The 14,761-nt window shown below is 41.7% G+C and overlaps 2 protein-coding genes across 5 annotated transcripts in view; one reads left to right on the plus strand and one right to left on the minus strand.

The window, feature by feature from the left end:
• Positions 1 to 9,767, minus strand: part of LOC119974222 (thyroid adenoma-associated protein homolog) — a 570,459-nt gene extending 560,692 nt beyond the window's left edge. Inside the window, 5 exon segments of the mRNA XM_038812984.1 lie at positions 706 to 738; positions 1,359 to 1,507; positions 4,053 to 4,183; positions 6,665 to 6,759; positions 9,410 to 9,767. Of these exon segments, the coding sequence (XP_038668912.1) occupies positions 706 to 738; positions 1,359 to 1,507; positions 4,053 to 4,183; positions 6,665 to 6,759; positions 9,410 to 9,485 (484 nt within the window). The 5' untranslated portion in view covers positions 9,486 to 9,767.
• Positions 1 to 14,761, plus strand: part of plekhh2 (pleckstrin homology domain containing, family H (with MyTH4 domain) member 2) — a 390,052-nt gene that overhangs the window by 193,043 nt on the left and 182,248 nt on the right. The window contains exon 1 of one of the 4 annotated variants that reach the window (XM_038812963.1): positions 9,974 to 10,181. The exons of 1 other annotated variant lie outside the window; for it this stretch is intronic. The gene's annotated coding sequence lies outside the window, so the exon portion shown is untranslated. Of the gene's footprint in view, positions 1 to 9,973; positions 10,185 to 14,761 lie in introns of those variants that run through there. 2 more of the 4 variants (XM_038812954.1, XM_038812944.1) reach the window with 2 other exon arrangements.

A 14,761-nucleotide genomic window follows, 5' to 3' on the forward strand; every position in this document is an offset into this window, starting at 1 on the left:
TGACAAATGCATTGGTCAATGCTTCTTCCCTGCGACTGCAGAGGATAATTCTGATTAAGCAACTAAAATAACCCACTGAAGTGGGTGTAGAAGCACGCGTTCTTTATTTTGTATAATTGTGCAGATACAAGTGGAATTGTTTGAAGAAAGCAACTGATTGCATCTATTATTCTCTGCATTTCACTTTACTATGGAATTAAGCAGTTTCCAATTCAGATCAAAATTTGCCTTTGGTAGCCTCAGTCCTTTCAGTGAGATTGAAGAAACAAGGACACAAAAGACATTGATATCCAATCCAGATTACAAGCAGCTATTGCACAAGTAGCAATAAGGTAGTGCTAGTCAATTTACATAAAATGTAAATGCTCACACTGCTTTAACAAACAACTAATGTTGCTGAAATCTCTATGCTATTAACAATCCAAATTTGTTACAAAATCAAATTTAATCCCCGCCCGCAAAATAAAGCTTTTCAATTAGTCTTAACTGTCCATTAGTGGTCACAAGTATTCGAGTTAGGTCATTGAACCAACAGAAAATGTGGTTAAATTAATCAGCTTGACACTGAAGACAAGCGTCACACTGTGTTGCACATGGAAAGTCAAGACTTTCCTCTTCAAGGAAAGTGGGATGATTGCAACAAAATAAAATGGACATGTGTAAGAGAACAATTTTCAAATCAAAATACAAAACACAACAACCTACCCTCCAGATAAACATACTGCATGCACTTTTCACCTGTGAAGGTAGAAAACAAATCAGAGTGGTTACTTTATTGAACATGCACCACAATTAGAAATGAAAAATGTCAAATCTTATCATGCAATTTCCTGTTCGTTCATCTCCAGGATCTCAGATCAGCCTTTCCTTTCTCTAAAACCTTCAGATTTTTAAAACCTAAAGCGGAGCAAAACCTAATTACTTTATGATAGAAGAAATAAGAAAGAATATTTCCATTTGTTGGGAAGTGAATTGGAATGCTCAATTTTAAATTATCACAAGGAAAAAGAATAAGGAGTCAGGTTGGGGGAAAGTCATCCCACAGGGGGCTGCTTTATCACAAAGTGTTAGAGTCAGAGATAATTACATTTCTGAGGACAACTGGATAAACATTTGAAGCAAGGATACAAAGAGAAATGTAGAACAGTAGAATTAGATATGGATTGCTTTAAGCAAAGAACCAATAGACATGATGGGCTACTTAATGTATAGAAGTTAGAAGGAAGCCAAGTCTATGCACAAGTCAACGACATACCCACCAAAGAATGCAAGATGTATAAGGAGCATCAAATTTTAACAAGGCCATGTAAAGTCCTAAGTATAAAATTTTTCAAGCTCATGCACTTGATCAATCTTACCCAGGCTAAAATTCTCCATACACGCTGCAATGGAATCAATCACCTTCCTAACATGGGATTTATCCACTGTCAACAGTTCTTTCCTCAGGCAATTGACGAGACAGCTAATCACTTTTTCCTTGAGGTTTTCAGGAATGCCGCTCAGTGCACTGCAAAAGAACATTGGTGCTGAGTTTTAATAAGCCTTTTACATGAAAATATTGAAAATAAATATCTTGGTGTGGGTGTGCTTTGTTTTTAAATATTTAAATGCTGCACAAAACCTACTTTATGTGGAAACAACAAATACAACTCAACAAGCCTCATATATATTGCCGCTACACAAGTGTTTTCATTCAATTATTTGTCCCATATTAACTGGACAAACAATGTACATTGTATCAAATGTGGCAGCTCAAAAGATATTCGTGACGAGGTACATTGTTGAATCACATCCTGTATGAATACCTGGCTAACTCTCAGACAGAAATGTAAAATTTAAATCTAAAGAAAATAGAAACTGTAAATTTAAATTAGATTAGTCACAATAATGACAACATTACATTCCCTACTGATGGAAGAAATATTAGCATACTCTAGGCTCAAGGGTGGAAATTAATTTAAGTAGAACTTCCCAAACCACACAATATAATTCCTTTGACAATCCTTCACTAAAGTGTAATTCAAAATTAGAACATGAACAATGACAATTTCTGACAAATTTGACAGTTGCAAACGTTAACAGTCATTCCTTAAGACAATGCAAACATGACAACTATTCCAACTTCAGATTTGACATTTGCTCAGATAAAGTGGTGTCCGTTGCTCCCCACAGGTGAACCAAAGCAATACTTTTAAGGGAAGTAGCTTCCACTACTCGAGATCTTCTTGCACATGGACCCAGAGAAATAACAGTAGCATTAGAGGGATATGGGCCAAATGCAGGCAAATGGGGTTAGCTTAGATGGGCTTTTACGTTGGCATGGACCAGTTTAGGCCTAAGGGCCTGAATCCGCGCCGTAGATTCTATGATACTATTTGTATGATCCGGACCAGATATGCTTATTGTTCATTCACAAGTTCCTACTCAAGATAGACACTATTTCACAGTACAGTGAATATTTTAAACGACGGTCAAAATGGGCTACACTGTCACACCGCTGATAGCCAGTGGAGAAGGAGGGAACCAGAGCCAATCTTAACTTGATATTGATTTAGTCACAAAGTGAATCATTACAGATATATTCTTCCTAGTGTGACTCACATCTGTGTCATTAAGTGTCTCTTTATACTATTTTGGAGCATTATACCACTTTGGGGAAGTGTCTCCTTATACATGCTTAAATAGCTAACCAATCAATGCCATTAACCTGGGGTACATGCTTAACCTCAATTGCTATAATTAACATACACTTGATTCAAATAGTACAATCTATATTTGCACAATTATGCAAAATAAGGACATGCCACGCATCCCCACGTCAGTAAGCTGACTTCAAAAATATGTTTTCTGGCTTCTCACCAGCATTTGATTTTGAGCCCGGCTAAAGCCTTCCGAACTCTTGTATAAAAGCCGTGTTTCCTATTTCAAAAGCTTGTCTACCAGTCTCTTTATCTTTTGATCTCCCATTGTTTGCCCACAGAGGTCAAATAACTTTCTAAGACAATTGTTTTTTCATAATTATAAGGCAAAGTGATGAATTGCTTATATAATAAAAACAGAAAATGCCAGAAATGCTTAGTTCGGGCAACGTCAGTGAGCAATTGAGATAATGGGCGGGATTCTCCAGTTCCCCAGCTGCTTATTTTTCGGCCGCGCACTGTTCACTGCCGGTGGGATTCTATCTTCTCGCCACTTGTCAATAGGATTTCCCATTATAACCACCCCACGCCGCTGTGAAATCCGCTGGTGGGTTGCGCACCCTGCGGGAAACGGGAATCGCAACAACCAGAGAATTCTGGCCAGTGTTTCAGATCAATAACCTTTCGTCAGAACATAAACATCCGATGTAAGGTTATTCACCGGAAATATTAACTCCTGTTTCTCTCTCCACAGATGCTGTCTGATCTGAGCATTTCCAGCATTTTGTTTTTATTTCAGATTTCCGTAATGGATGGTACTTTACTTCAGAATTGTTTAGGATTTATGGTAAACATCTTTCTTTCAACCTATCTTACATCTAGATATTTATAAAAATAATATTTTTGATGCTGAAACAATCCATTGTACAATAACTTTCACTCATGCAGCAATTTCATTGTCCCAAGGTGTTTCACAGGAGTATAATCAGATAGAAATTGACACTGTCATTGTAGGTGGGCAAACGTTCGGTCGAAGAGGTGGATTTCAGGTCTTAAAGGAGGAGGGAGACGTAGGAAGGCAGAGTGGTGATTACAAAATAGAGAAATAATGACAAACTCAATTAAAGGGTGTGGGAAAAATGATTCAATATTGGAATTCTAGGGAGTCTTAGGAATAAAATGAAAGATATGGGTGTCTTGCTGGAGAACAAAGCTATAATATCAGAGGCATCAATGAGGCTTTGTTCTATGAAATTACTTCACAGGATTAGAAAGATGTAAAATCCTGATTTCCTCCCATGGCTCATGTCACACCAGATGGTGCATTTTCACACCAGATGGTGCATTTATTGACTCAGCAGATCTCAACAGGGCTCTTGTTTCTCTTGTAAACGCATTGAAAGCAGGAGGTACCTCACTGTTGCTCTTTTCAAGGGGCTTCTGGATTCCTGATCCCAATAAATTCTAACCAATATCTCCAAACAGATGTCAATCTGTGAATTATTTACAGAGTCTCCACCTAGTTTTCGTAACAACATGCCAATCTGAAATTCAAAGAAAAAACATAAAAGTAATAAGTTTGTGGAAATTATAGATTTTACAAAAATAACAATTGAAGTTTTAACAGTACAATAAAGGCCCCTGACAAATGTGTTTAAATCAAATTTGGCTCAGTTCAGTTATCAAATAAATGAAAATTCAATTAAATCTATTGATATTTTTAAATTGAAAGAGGCATAATGTCACGTTGTGGCTTTACCGAAACCAAATGCTGAGTGGCACGTTTTGCAAATCCCAGAAATAAGTTATTCAAACTGTCAAAATGTCTGTGTCACTATGTGTCCATATAATGGAATGATTGTAACATTTTTTAAAATCCTAATGCAAGAGAATATATGGTAGAAAAAAAAAAGAAAACGTTGTTCTTGATAGCATGGCAGAAGTTAGACATGGTGAGAGAGGCAAAGACTTAGCATATCTTAGCAGCGCAAATAATTGTACTGTGAGCAATTTTGGTCCCCTTATTTAAAGAAAAATATTATTTAATTGGAGACATCTCGAGGATGACCCCCGGTATGGAGGGATAGTCTTATGAGCTAAGGTTAATCAGGTTGGGACTCTATTCATTGGAATTTAAATAAGAGCTGGTTTCATTCAAACATATAGGATTCTTAAGGGCCTTAATAGTGTGTCGTGGAAATAAGATAGTCAGATGCTTCAAGCTTCGTTTCAGGTACTTTATTTGAACAAGAATCGTGGAGGGGTTGTAATGGTCAGAAGGCCACTCCAAACACCCTACCCTACAATATTAAGAGCATATATTTATACCATGAAATAAACAATCTCAAGGACAAAAACAGGCTTCCGCGGGCCATGTTTACACAAAACAAACCCTGGGAATGTTCTTCATGAGTTATCTAGTATGTTTTCTGTCTCTGGGTAAAACAATTTTAAAGCAGATTGTCAGTAGAAAAAGGCTGCAGCTGAAGCATTTGTAAATAACATTCGACCTTCCAAGAGTTTGTACAGAAAGCAGAGAAAAATATAGCCAAGTATCCCATCATACTTTTAGCAAGTGCGTTTTCTTATAAAATATAGCCAAGCAACTAGATATTAATGAACGCCCTTAAGCGGGCAACTAATCCGCACACTAAATTCCTTTCTACTCAGTGTAAATGCTGTGAGGATATTTCCCCTCATGGGAGAATCTCGGACCAGGGGGCGTAGTCTCAGAATAAAGGGGTGCCAATTTAAGACTGAGATGAGGAGAAATTTCTTCTCTCAGAGAGTTGAGTGTCTTTGGAATTGGTTTTCACAGAGAGCTGTGGGAGCAGAGTCATTGTGTATTTAAGGCTGAGATAGACAGATTCTTGATCAGTCAGGGAATCAAGCGTTAAGAGAAAGGGCAGGAAAGTGAATGTGAGGAATGTCAACTCAGCTGTGATCCAATTGAATGGTGAAGCAGGCTTGAGGCCAAATGGCCTGTGGTGATATGCCTGTAAGCAATATCATAGATGGATGGTGTGCGATCTCCAACCAGTAGGTGGCGGTGTAGGCACACCACGTGGACGCAAGACCATGGTCATGTGACCACAGACTCCCATATAAGTGGAGACACATCCGGCCATCACCAGATGCCTGCAGGAAATTAAATGAAAATCACTTATTGTCACAAGTAGGCTTCAAATGAAGTTACTGTGAAAAGCCCCTAGTCGCCACATTGCAGCGCCATTTCAGGAGGCTGGTAGTAAGACATACAGGTGAACAGTGGTGCTAGGTTTAGTTCTAGAGGAGTACAAAGAAACTCCATGATAACCTGCTCTGTAACAGATTGCTGTCTTACCACATGTGATTCAATAAAGATCCTGGTTTGGACAAGTCAAGGTGTTTGGTGGATTCCTTTGCTAGGTATAATAGACCAAACACAATATGGCCTACTCTTGTTCCTATTTCTTATGGTCTTATGTAAGTAATGGAAATGTTGTATGGTGTCTAAGAGAGTATTTGGCCATCATAAGTCCAAGAAATCAGCACCCAGGAATAGATACCCAACAATCATTAGTAATTGGATGTTAATTGAAAACTGGCAAAAACACCTGATGCACACATCCTCTCTGCTCATTCCAAAAATGACTTGAAGACTTTGAGCTCAGAAATTCTAGAAAAAGTCATAAAGCTTGTTACATGTAGCACCTTGGTGATCTTCTGTCTTGTGTGAGATACTCGATTTGTTACAAGTCATTCATTAAATCCAAATATTTCTGAGCTAAATTTGGAATGGTTTATTTGCATTTACAGTTATTATTTAATGGTGCTGAAATTGAAATACTGGCTTTGATTTGAAAAAGGCTATTAGCATTTTTTGAAGCAACAGCTTAAAAGTCACAGAAAAGGTTGAAAAGATTTAACATTTCTTTCTGCAAATATAAAAGATATCTTTAGTAACGTCACTACAATTGTCCATTACTGTTGCTCCTTGAAGTGGTTGTAATGAATTCTGAATGAAGGAGCAAGTAAGACTGTACCTTCTTCAGTAATTGCAGTTGTTGTATTCCATCAGTGAGTTCTGCACATTCCAGCAGCAGAATTGCAAGACCATTCTCCTCACCAGTTGTTGTACCTGAGGGAAAAAAGAGCAATCATTTTTTCAATAATACAGTGGGGACAGGGTTAAACGCATTTTGCATGTTTATTTGTTCTTCGGCATTTTGTCAACAGAGTATACATTACTCAAAATGTTTTATTGTAATCATGCAGACATGAGACCATTTACAGAGCTAAATTTTGAAACGCATCAGCTTCTCCAAATAAAAAACTTATTTCTTGTGTAACATCTTCAATTAGTTCACAATGTTATAAAATCCAGGAGCAAAACTCAAGTGATTTGTAGTGACCTGAAACAATATCATAATCAGCTGCAAAGAGTAAAAATTATAATACCATTTCAACTATTATCAAAGCTTTGTGTCCAAGCCTTACAAGAAAATTTGACCATTGCTGTTAGTAATATATATATATATATATAAATAATTTGGAGGAAAATGTAGCTGGTCTGATTAGTAAGTTTGCGGTCGACACAAGGCAATCAAGAAGGCATACAGCATGCTTGTCTTCATCGGTCAAGGAATTGAGTATAAAAATTGGCAGGTTATGCTGCAGCTGTAAAGAACCTTAGTTAGGGCACATTTGGAATATTGCATACAATTCTGGTCGCCACACTACCAGAAGGATGCGATGCTTTGAGATGGTACAGAAGAGGTTTACCAGGATGTTGCCTCATCTGGAGGGTCTAAGCTATGAAGAGAGGTTGGATAAACTTGGATTGTTTTAACTGGAACAACAGAGGTTGAGGAGGGCCCTGATAGAGGTTTACAAAATTGAGTGTCATGGACAAATGCTTTTTCCCAGGATGGCAAAGTCAATTACTAGAGGTCATAGGTTTAAGGTGCGAGGGGGAAGATTTAGAGGAGATGTGTTTGGTAAGTTTTATTTACAGAGTGGTGAGGGCCTGAAAAGCACTGCCGGGGAGGTGGTGGAAGCAGATACAATAGCGCCATTTAAGAGGCATCTTGACAAATACATGAATAGGATGGGAAGAGAGGAATGCAGACCCCGGAAGTGTAGAAGATTTTAGTTTAGACAGGCATCATGAACAGCGCAGGCTTGGAGGGATGAAGGGTCTCTTCCTGTGCTGTTCTTTGTATAGGATTTAAACCAGACCTGCAAGAGTACTGACAGGTGGCTTTATTTTTAGTACTGCCCTTTGGATGAGGCATTGAATTAACTGCCTGTCCTAAATGGTTCAGGTGCATTGGAAATGTCATGACACAATTAACAACTTCTGAAGGGAGGAATGTTGGCCAAAAGCTCCAATCATTGCCAAAAAACAGATTAATGAGTTCATCCCTTTCCTTTTTTTTAAATCTTGCCATGCATAAGGGAGCTGCCACAACTGCTTCGGTCAGCAGTTGCACTTTAAAATAATTTACTATTGTAAGGCACTTTAGAAATGTATAAGCATTTCTCAAAATTTTGGCATCATATTTTAGAATCAAAGAATGGTTATAGCACAGGAGGCCATTAGACCCATCATGTCCATGCAGGTTCTCCCAAGAGCAACTCAGTTGGTCCCACCCTGTCCTTTCCAAGTAGCCCTGCATTTTATTTAAACTTTAAGGTGATTATCCAATTCCTTTTTGAAACTCACAATTAAATCTGCCTCCACCACTCTCAGGCAATGAAATCTAGATCCTAACATATGGCATAAAAACATTTTTCCCTGTGCCAGTTTTGGTTCTTTTGCCATTCATCTTAAATCAGTGCCCTCTGGTTCTTGACCTTTCCACCAGTGGTAAAAGTATCTCCCCATCTACTCTGCCCTGATCCGTCTGGATTCTGAACACCTCGGTCAATCTTCTCAAGAGGACAGTCCCAGCTTCTCAAAGCTATTCACATAACTGAACTCCCTCATCCTTGGAACCATTCTCGTAAATCTCTTGATGGCCTTCATATTCTTCCAGTTGCAATGACTAGAATTAGACAAGGTACTTCAGTTGAGGGTAAACCAGTCTTCTACACCAGCTTTGACAAAGTCATCCAGACTCCAAACGTCAGCTCCGTTTTCTTCCACATATGCTGTCAGACCTGCTGAGATTGTCCAGCTTTTTGTTTGTTTCAGACTTCTACACTTTGTGCTTTATACCAGTATAAAAAAAGAAAAATACTGTAGATCCGAAATAAAAACAGAATGTGCTAGAAAAGCTCTGCAAGCCTGGCAGCATCTGTGGAAAGAGAATGGAGCTAACATTTCAACTTCAATAACTCCACTTCTGCTGCCAGAGCTATTGAGTTTTGCCACATTTTGGTGTGATTTATATACCAGTGTCTGATTACATCATTTGAACCCCTAGTGTTACAGATTCAGGACAAACTGCATTTTATTCCACTTAATACATTTGCAGACAAGCTCTCCATCAGGGTTGTCCAAATTGTGTCGGGCTGGGAGCCCTGGTGCAACAGTACTTTATTCCGATTTCTTGGTTGTCGGCTCGGTTTGAAAAGTGCTGCTGCTTCATTGGTGGATGGATGCTAAACATCCGCCGGCTCCGAGGTCAGGATCAGGGTTTTTATTGAACTGTGTAGATGTTACCCTGGGTTCCAGTTTGTACCTCTGCGGCCTAGGAAGGATCAGCTCGCTTCTCCAGCACATTGAGGAAAGCCGGTGTTTGCTACCCAGTAGTTTCTGCTGCAACAAACAAGTGTTTACTCACATCGCAACCTCGCCAGTTCACGCTCATCGAGAACAATTCGCCCAACGTGGATGTCTTTCTTCTTCTTCTGAACCATCTCCACCTCAAATTATTTCAAAACGCTGAGAAGGCGACCAAAGTTGGAAGTGGCTCGGCCTCTCCTGCTATGTGCTTCCCCCTGACAAATGTGACCCCTGGGGGTGGCAGGCCTACTCTACTGTTTAAGAACCAAAGCAATGTTATCCGCGTCGTTTAGAAAAGCGCTTTCATTGCAAAGAACCCGACTCCAGCCGCTTCCACGAGGGAAAGCTGCCAACAGCTGCGTGCGTGAATGGTGCGGGGGGGGGGGGGGGGGAGAGATAACGACGAAACGGCCCTCCCGTCCAACCGTCACTCAATCCCTAGCCCCTCCCCGCTCGAGCTCTCTGACCGAGGTCCCGCCTTCGCCCAACGCCTATTGGCTTGGAAGCACTTCCGTGAGCTCTTTTCCGCCGGCCGATTAATGAAAGCGAACGTCAATCGGAGCCCGCTTTCTCGCCCCTCCCCTCACCCACCCCCACCAGGTGGATGAGCTCGCGAGCTCGAGTGTGGGAAAGTTCTCGTCTGGTGCGCAACGCTGGTTGCGCGTGATGGAGAGAGCGCGAGCAACGCTGCAGCTGACCCATTACACTCCCCCCCCCCCCCTCCCAGCAACAGTTTCCTTCGCCGCTTCGTCCCCGAGGGTCTAGCCAGGAGGGAATGGCACCTTTAACCATGTAGGCGCTTTGCCAGCATTTTGACCCGAGAGAGAGAGAGGGTGAGTACTGGGCACTGTCCCTCCGCCCCCCCAACGTCAAACTTTCCAGGATTTCTTCTGCATCTGATGTCACTCTCGGACAGGGTGGAAAAAGATGAGGTTGAGGCGCAGTTCTCCCCCACTAACAGAAAATTTAGTGGGAAAGCTTTTGAACGAACCGTTATAAAACTATTCGGGAGCGTTACTTACTTGGCAAATGTCAGATGTGGTAAATGTCAAAATATGAGATGGGTCTTCTGTGGGGTGATCTTCGATATCCCAAAGTACGGGACTAAAACGTGTTTGGAAATTGTAGGGCTTTGCTGTTCTGTTAAAGAAATAAACGACTTCATTGTGAAAGCCACTCCAGTTTTGGCAGAAGTTTTGCGTCGTTTGCAGTTTTGTTCCAAACCGGACAACTATTTAGCCTATAATATCAGCAGACTGGCAGAATATGAACAGGCAATTTGTTGCTTTATAAATGGATTGTGGAATTTATTTTCTGAATTGGTAAAATAATAGAAGCCAGAGCCACTGGAAAGTGTATCATGTCGATGTTTGAGACATAAGTTATGATACCATTTCACATAATCGAATACGGCATATTTAATTGTATTCTAAAAGACAAAGTAATATTTTTCAGATATTTTCAAGTAAAAACCTGACTGGTTCACCAATGTCAGTAGGAAACTTGCCATCCACACTCCGTTTGACCAGATGTGATTCCAGTCTCTCACCAATGTCAGTTAGTAACTTAACTGGCCTCTGAAACAACTTGGCAACTATCCAATTGTTTAAAACTCATTCAAGGGAAGTGAGCGTGGCTGGTTAGGCCAGCATTTGTTGCCCATCCCTAATTGCCTTTCAGAAGGTGGTGGTGAGCTGCCTCCTTGAACCGCTGCAGTCCATGTGCTGTGGGTAAACCCACTGTGCTAGTAAGGAGAGAGCTCCAGGATTTTGTCCCAGGGACAGTGAAAGAACAGCAAGATATTTCCGAGTCAGGATGGTGAGTGACTTGGGAGGGGAGTGTCCAGGTGATGGTGTTCCCATGTGTCTGCTGCCCTTGTCCTTCTTGATGGTAGTGGTCATGGGTTTGGAATGTGCTGCCTAAAGAGCCTTGGTGAGTTCCTGCAGTGTATCTTGCAGATGGTACACACTGCTGCTACTGTGCGTCGGTAGCGGAGGGAGTGAATGCTTGTGGAAGATGTGCCAATCAAGCAGGCTGCTTTGTCCTGGATGGTGTTGAACGTCATGTGTTGTTGGAGCTGCACTCATCCAGGCAAGTGGAGAGTATTCCATCACATGGGGAGGTGGTTTGAGGCCAGAAGAGATCAGCCATGATCTGATTGAATGGCGGAGCAGGCTCAAAGGGCTGAATTGCTTATTTCTGTTCTTAATTCCTATGTTCTTATCACACTCCTGACTTGTGCTTTTTAGGTAGTGGCTTTGGGGAATCAGGAGGTGTGTTATTCACTGCAAAATGCCTAACCTCTGACCTGTTCTTGTAGCCACAGTGTTTATGTGGCTAGTCCATTTCAATTTGTGGTCAATGGTAACCCCCAGGATGGTGATTGTGTGGGTTTCAGTGATGGTAATGCCATTGAATATCATGGGGTGATTGATTCTCTCTTATTGGAGATGGTCATTACCTGGCACTTGTGTGGTGCAAATGTTTATAGAGTTTATAGAGAAATACAGCACAGAACAGGCCCTTCGGCCCACGATGTTGCGCCGAACTTTTGTCCTAGGTTAATCATAGAATTTTGGACAATTTTTCATGGCCAATCCACCCAACCTGCCCATCTTTGGACTGTGGGAGGAAACCGGAGTACCCGGAGGAAACCCACGCAGTCACGGGGAGGATGTGCAGACTCCACACAGACAGTGACCCAAGTCGAAATCGAACTTGGGACCCTGGAGCTGTGAAGCAATTGTGCTATCCACAATGCTACCGTGCTGCCCTTAAGAAGTTAACCTACACTCCCTTATTCTACCCTAATCCAAGTACCTATCCAATAGCCGCTTGAAGGTCCATAAATTTTCCGACTCAACTACTACCACAGGCAGTGCATTCCATGCCCCCACTACTCTCTGGGTAAAGAACCTACCTCTGACATCCCCTCTATATCTTCCACCATTTATCTTAAATTTATGTCCCCTTGTAATGGTGTGTTCCACCCGGGGAAAAAGTCTCTGACTGTCTACTCTATCTATTCCCCTGATCATCTTATAAACCTCTATCAAGTCGCCCCTCATCCTTCTCCGTTCTAATGAGAAAAGGCCTAGCACCCTCAACCTTTCCTCGTATGACCTACTCTCCATTCCAGGCAACATCCTGGTAAATCTCCTTTGCACCTTTTCCAAAGCTTCCACATCCTTCCTAAAATGAGGTGACCAGAACTGCACACAGTACTCCAAATGTGGCCTGACCAAGGTTTTGTACAGCTGCATCATCACCTCACGGCTCTTAAATTCAATCCCTCTGCTAATGAACGCTAGCACACCATAGGCCTTCTTCACAGCTCTATCCACTTGAGTGGCAACTTTCAAAGAACTATGAACATAGACCCCAAGATCTCTCTGCTCCTCCACATTGCCAAGAACCCTACCATTAACCCTGTATTCCGCATTCAGATTTGTCCTTCCAAAATGGACAACCTCACACTTGTCAGGGTTAAACTCCATCTGCCACTTCTCAGCCCAGCTCTGCATTCTATCTATGTCTCTTTGAAGCCGACAACAGCCCTCCTCACTATCCACAACTCCACCAATCTTCGTATCATCTGCAAATTTACTGACCCACCCTTCAACTCCCTCATCCAAGTCGTTAATGAAAATCACAAACAGCAGAGGACCCAGAACTGATCCCTGCGGTACGCCACTGATAACTGGGCTCCAGGCTGAATATTTGCCATCCACCACAACTCTCTGTCTTCTATCGGTTAGCCAGCTTGTTATCCAACTGGCCAAATTTCCCACTATCCCATGCCTCCTTACTTTCTGCATAAGCCTACCATGGGGAACCTTATCAAATGCCTTACTAAAATCCATGTACACTACATCCACTGCTTTACCTTCATCCACATGCTTGGTCACCTCCTCAAAGAATTCAATAAGACTTGTAAGGCAAGACCTACCCCTCACAAATCCGTGCTGACTATCCCTAATCAAGCAATGCCTTTCCAGATGCTCAGAAATCCTATCCCTCAGTACCCTTTCCATTACTTTGCCTACCACCGAAGTAAGACTAACTGGCCTGTAATTCCCAGGGTTATCCCTATTCCCTTTTTTGAACAGGGGCACGACATTCGCCACTCTCCAATCCTCTGGTACCACCCCTGTTGACAGCGAGGACGAAAAGATCATTGCCAACGGCTCTGCAATTTCATTTCTTGCTTCCCATAGAATCCTTGGATATATCCCGTCAGGCCCGGAGGACTTGTCTATCCTCAAGTTTTTCAAAACGCGCAACACATCTTCCTTCCTGACAAGTATCTCCTCGAGCTTATCAGTCTGCTTCACGCTGTCCTCTCCAACAATATGGCCCCTCTCGTTTGTAAATACTGAAGAAAAATACTTGTTCAAGACCTCTCCTATCTCTTCAGACTCGATACACAATCTCCCGCTACTGTCCTTAATCGGACCTGCCCTCGCTCTAGTCATTCTCATATTTCTCACATATGTGTAAAAGGCCTTGGGGTTTTCCTTGATCCTACCCGCCAAAGATTTTTCATGCCCTCTCTTAGCTCTCCTAATCCCTTTCTTCAGTTCCCTCCTGGCTCTCTTGTATCCCTCCAGCGCCCTGTCTGAACCTTGTTTCTTCAGCCTTACATAAGTCTCCTTCTTCCTCTTAACAAGACATTCAACCTCTCTTCTCAACCATGGTTCCCTCACTCGACCATCTCTTCCCTGCCTGACAGGGACATACATATCAATGTTACTTGCCATTTGTCAGCCCAAGCCTGGATATTGTCCAGGTCTTGCTGAATTTCAACATGGACTGCCTCAGCGTCTGAGGAGTCGCAAATGGTGCTGAACATTGTGTAATCATCAGCGAACGTCCCCACATCTGACCTTGTGTTGCATGGAAGGAAGGTTATTGATGAAGCAGCTGAAGATGGTTGGGTCTAGGACCAGAGGAATTCTGCAGTGATGTCCCGGGACTGTGATGACTGACCTCAAACCACCACAATCATCTTCCTTTATGCAGTCCTTGTGTGGTAATGGTCGTGGGTTTGGAAGGTGTGCCTGAGGAGCTTTGGTGAGTTCTTGATTAAACTACTACAAACAGTAAAACCACACAGACTGCAATGGTTCAAAAACTGGATTCATGATCAACTTTGTAGGGTAACTCATGGTGGATAATAAATGCAAGCCTTGTTAACAATCCCAAAAATGATTTAAAAGAAAACATATTATCTATTATTGCTGACATTGGTCATGTCCACAGGTGCTATAATAAAGACGGTTGGTCAAGATTGTCAACCAATTGAATGCAAGAAACATGTAGGGAAAAGTTTGGAGGGATAACTTCCTACCATTCTTGAGCAGGGAAAATGACGTTTTAAATCCATCACTCAGTGGCTTAAAAATTTTAA

This window comes from Scyliorhinus canicula, chromosome 1 (genome assembly GCF_902713615.1).
Source record: "Scyliorhinus canicula chromosome 1, sScyCan1.1, whole genome shotgun sequence".
NCBI classification, from domain to species: domain Eukaryota; kingdom Metazoa; phylum Chordata; class Chondrichthyes; order Carcharhiniformes; family Scyliorhinidae; genus Scyliorhinus; species Scyliorhinus canicula.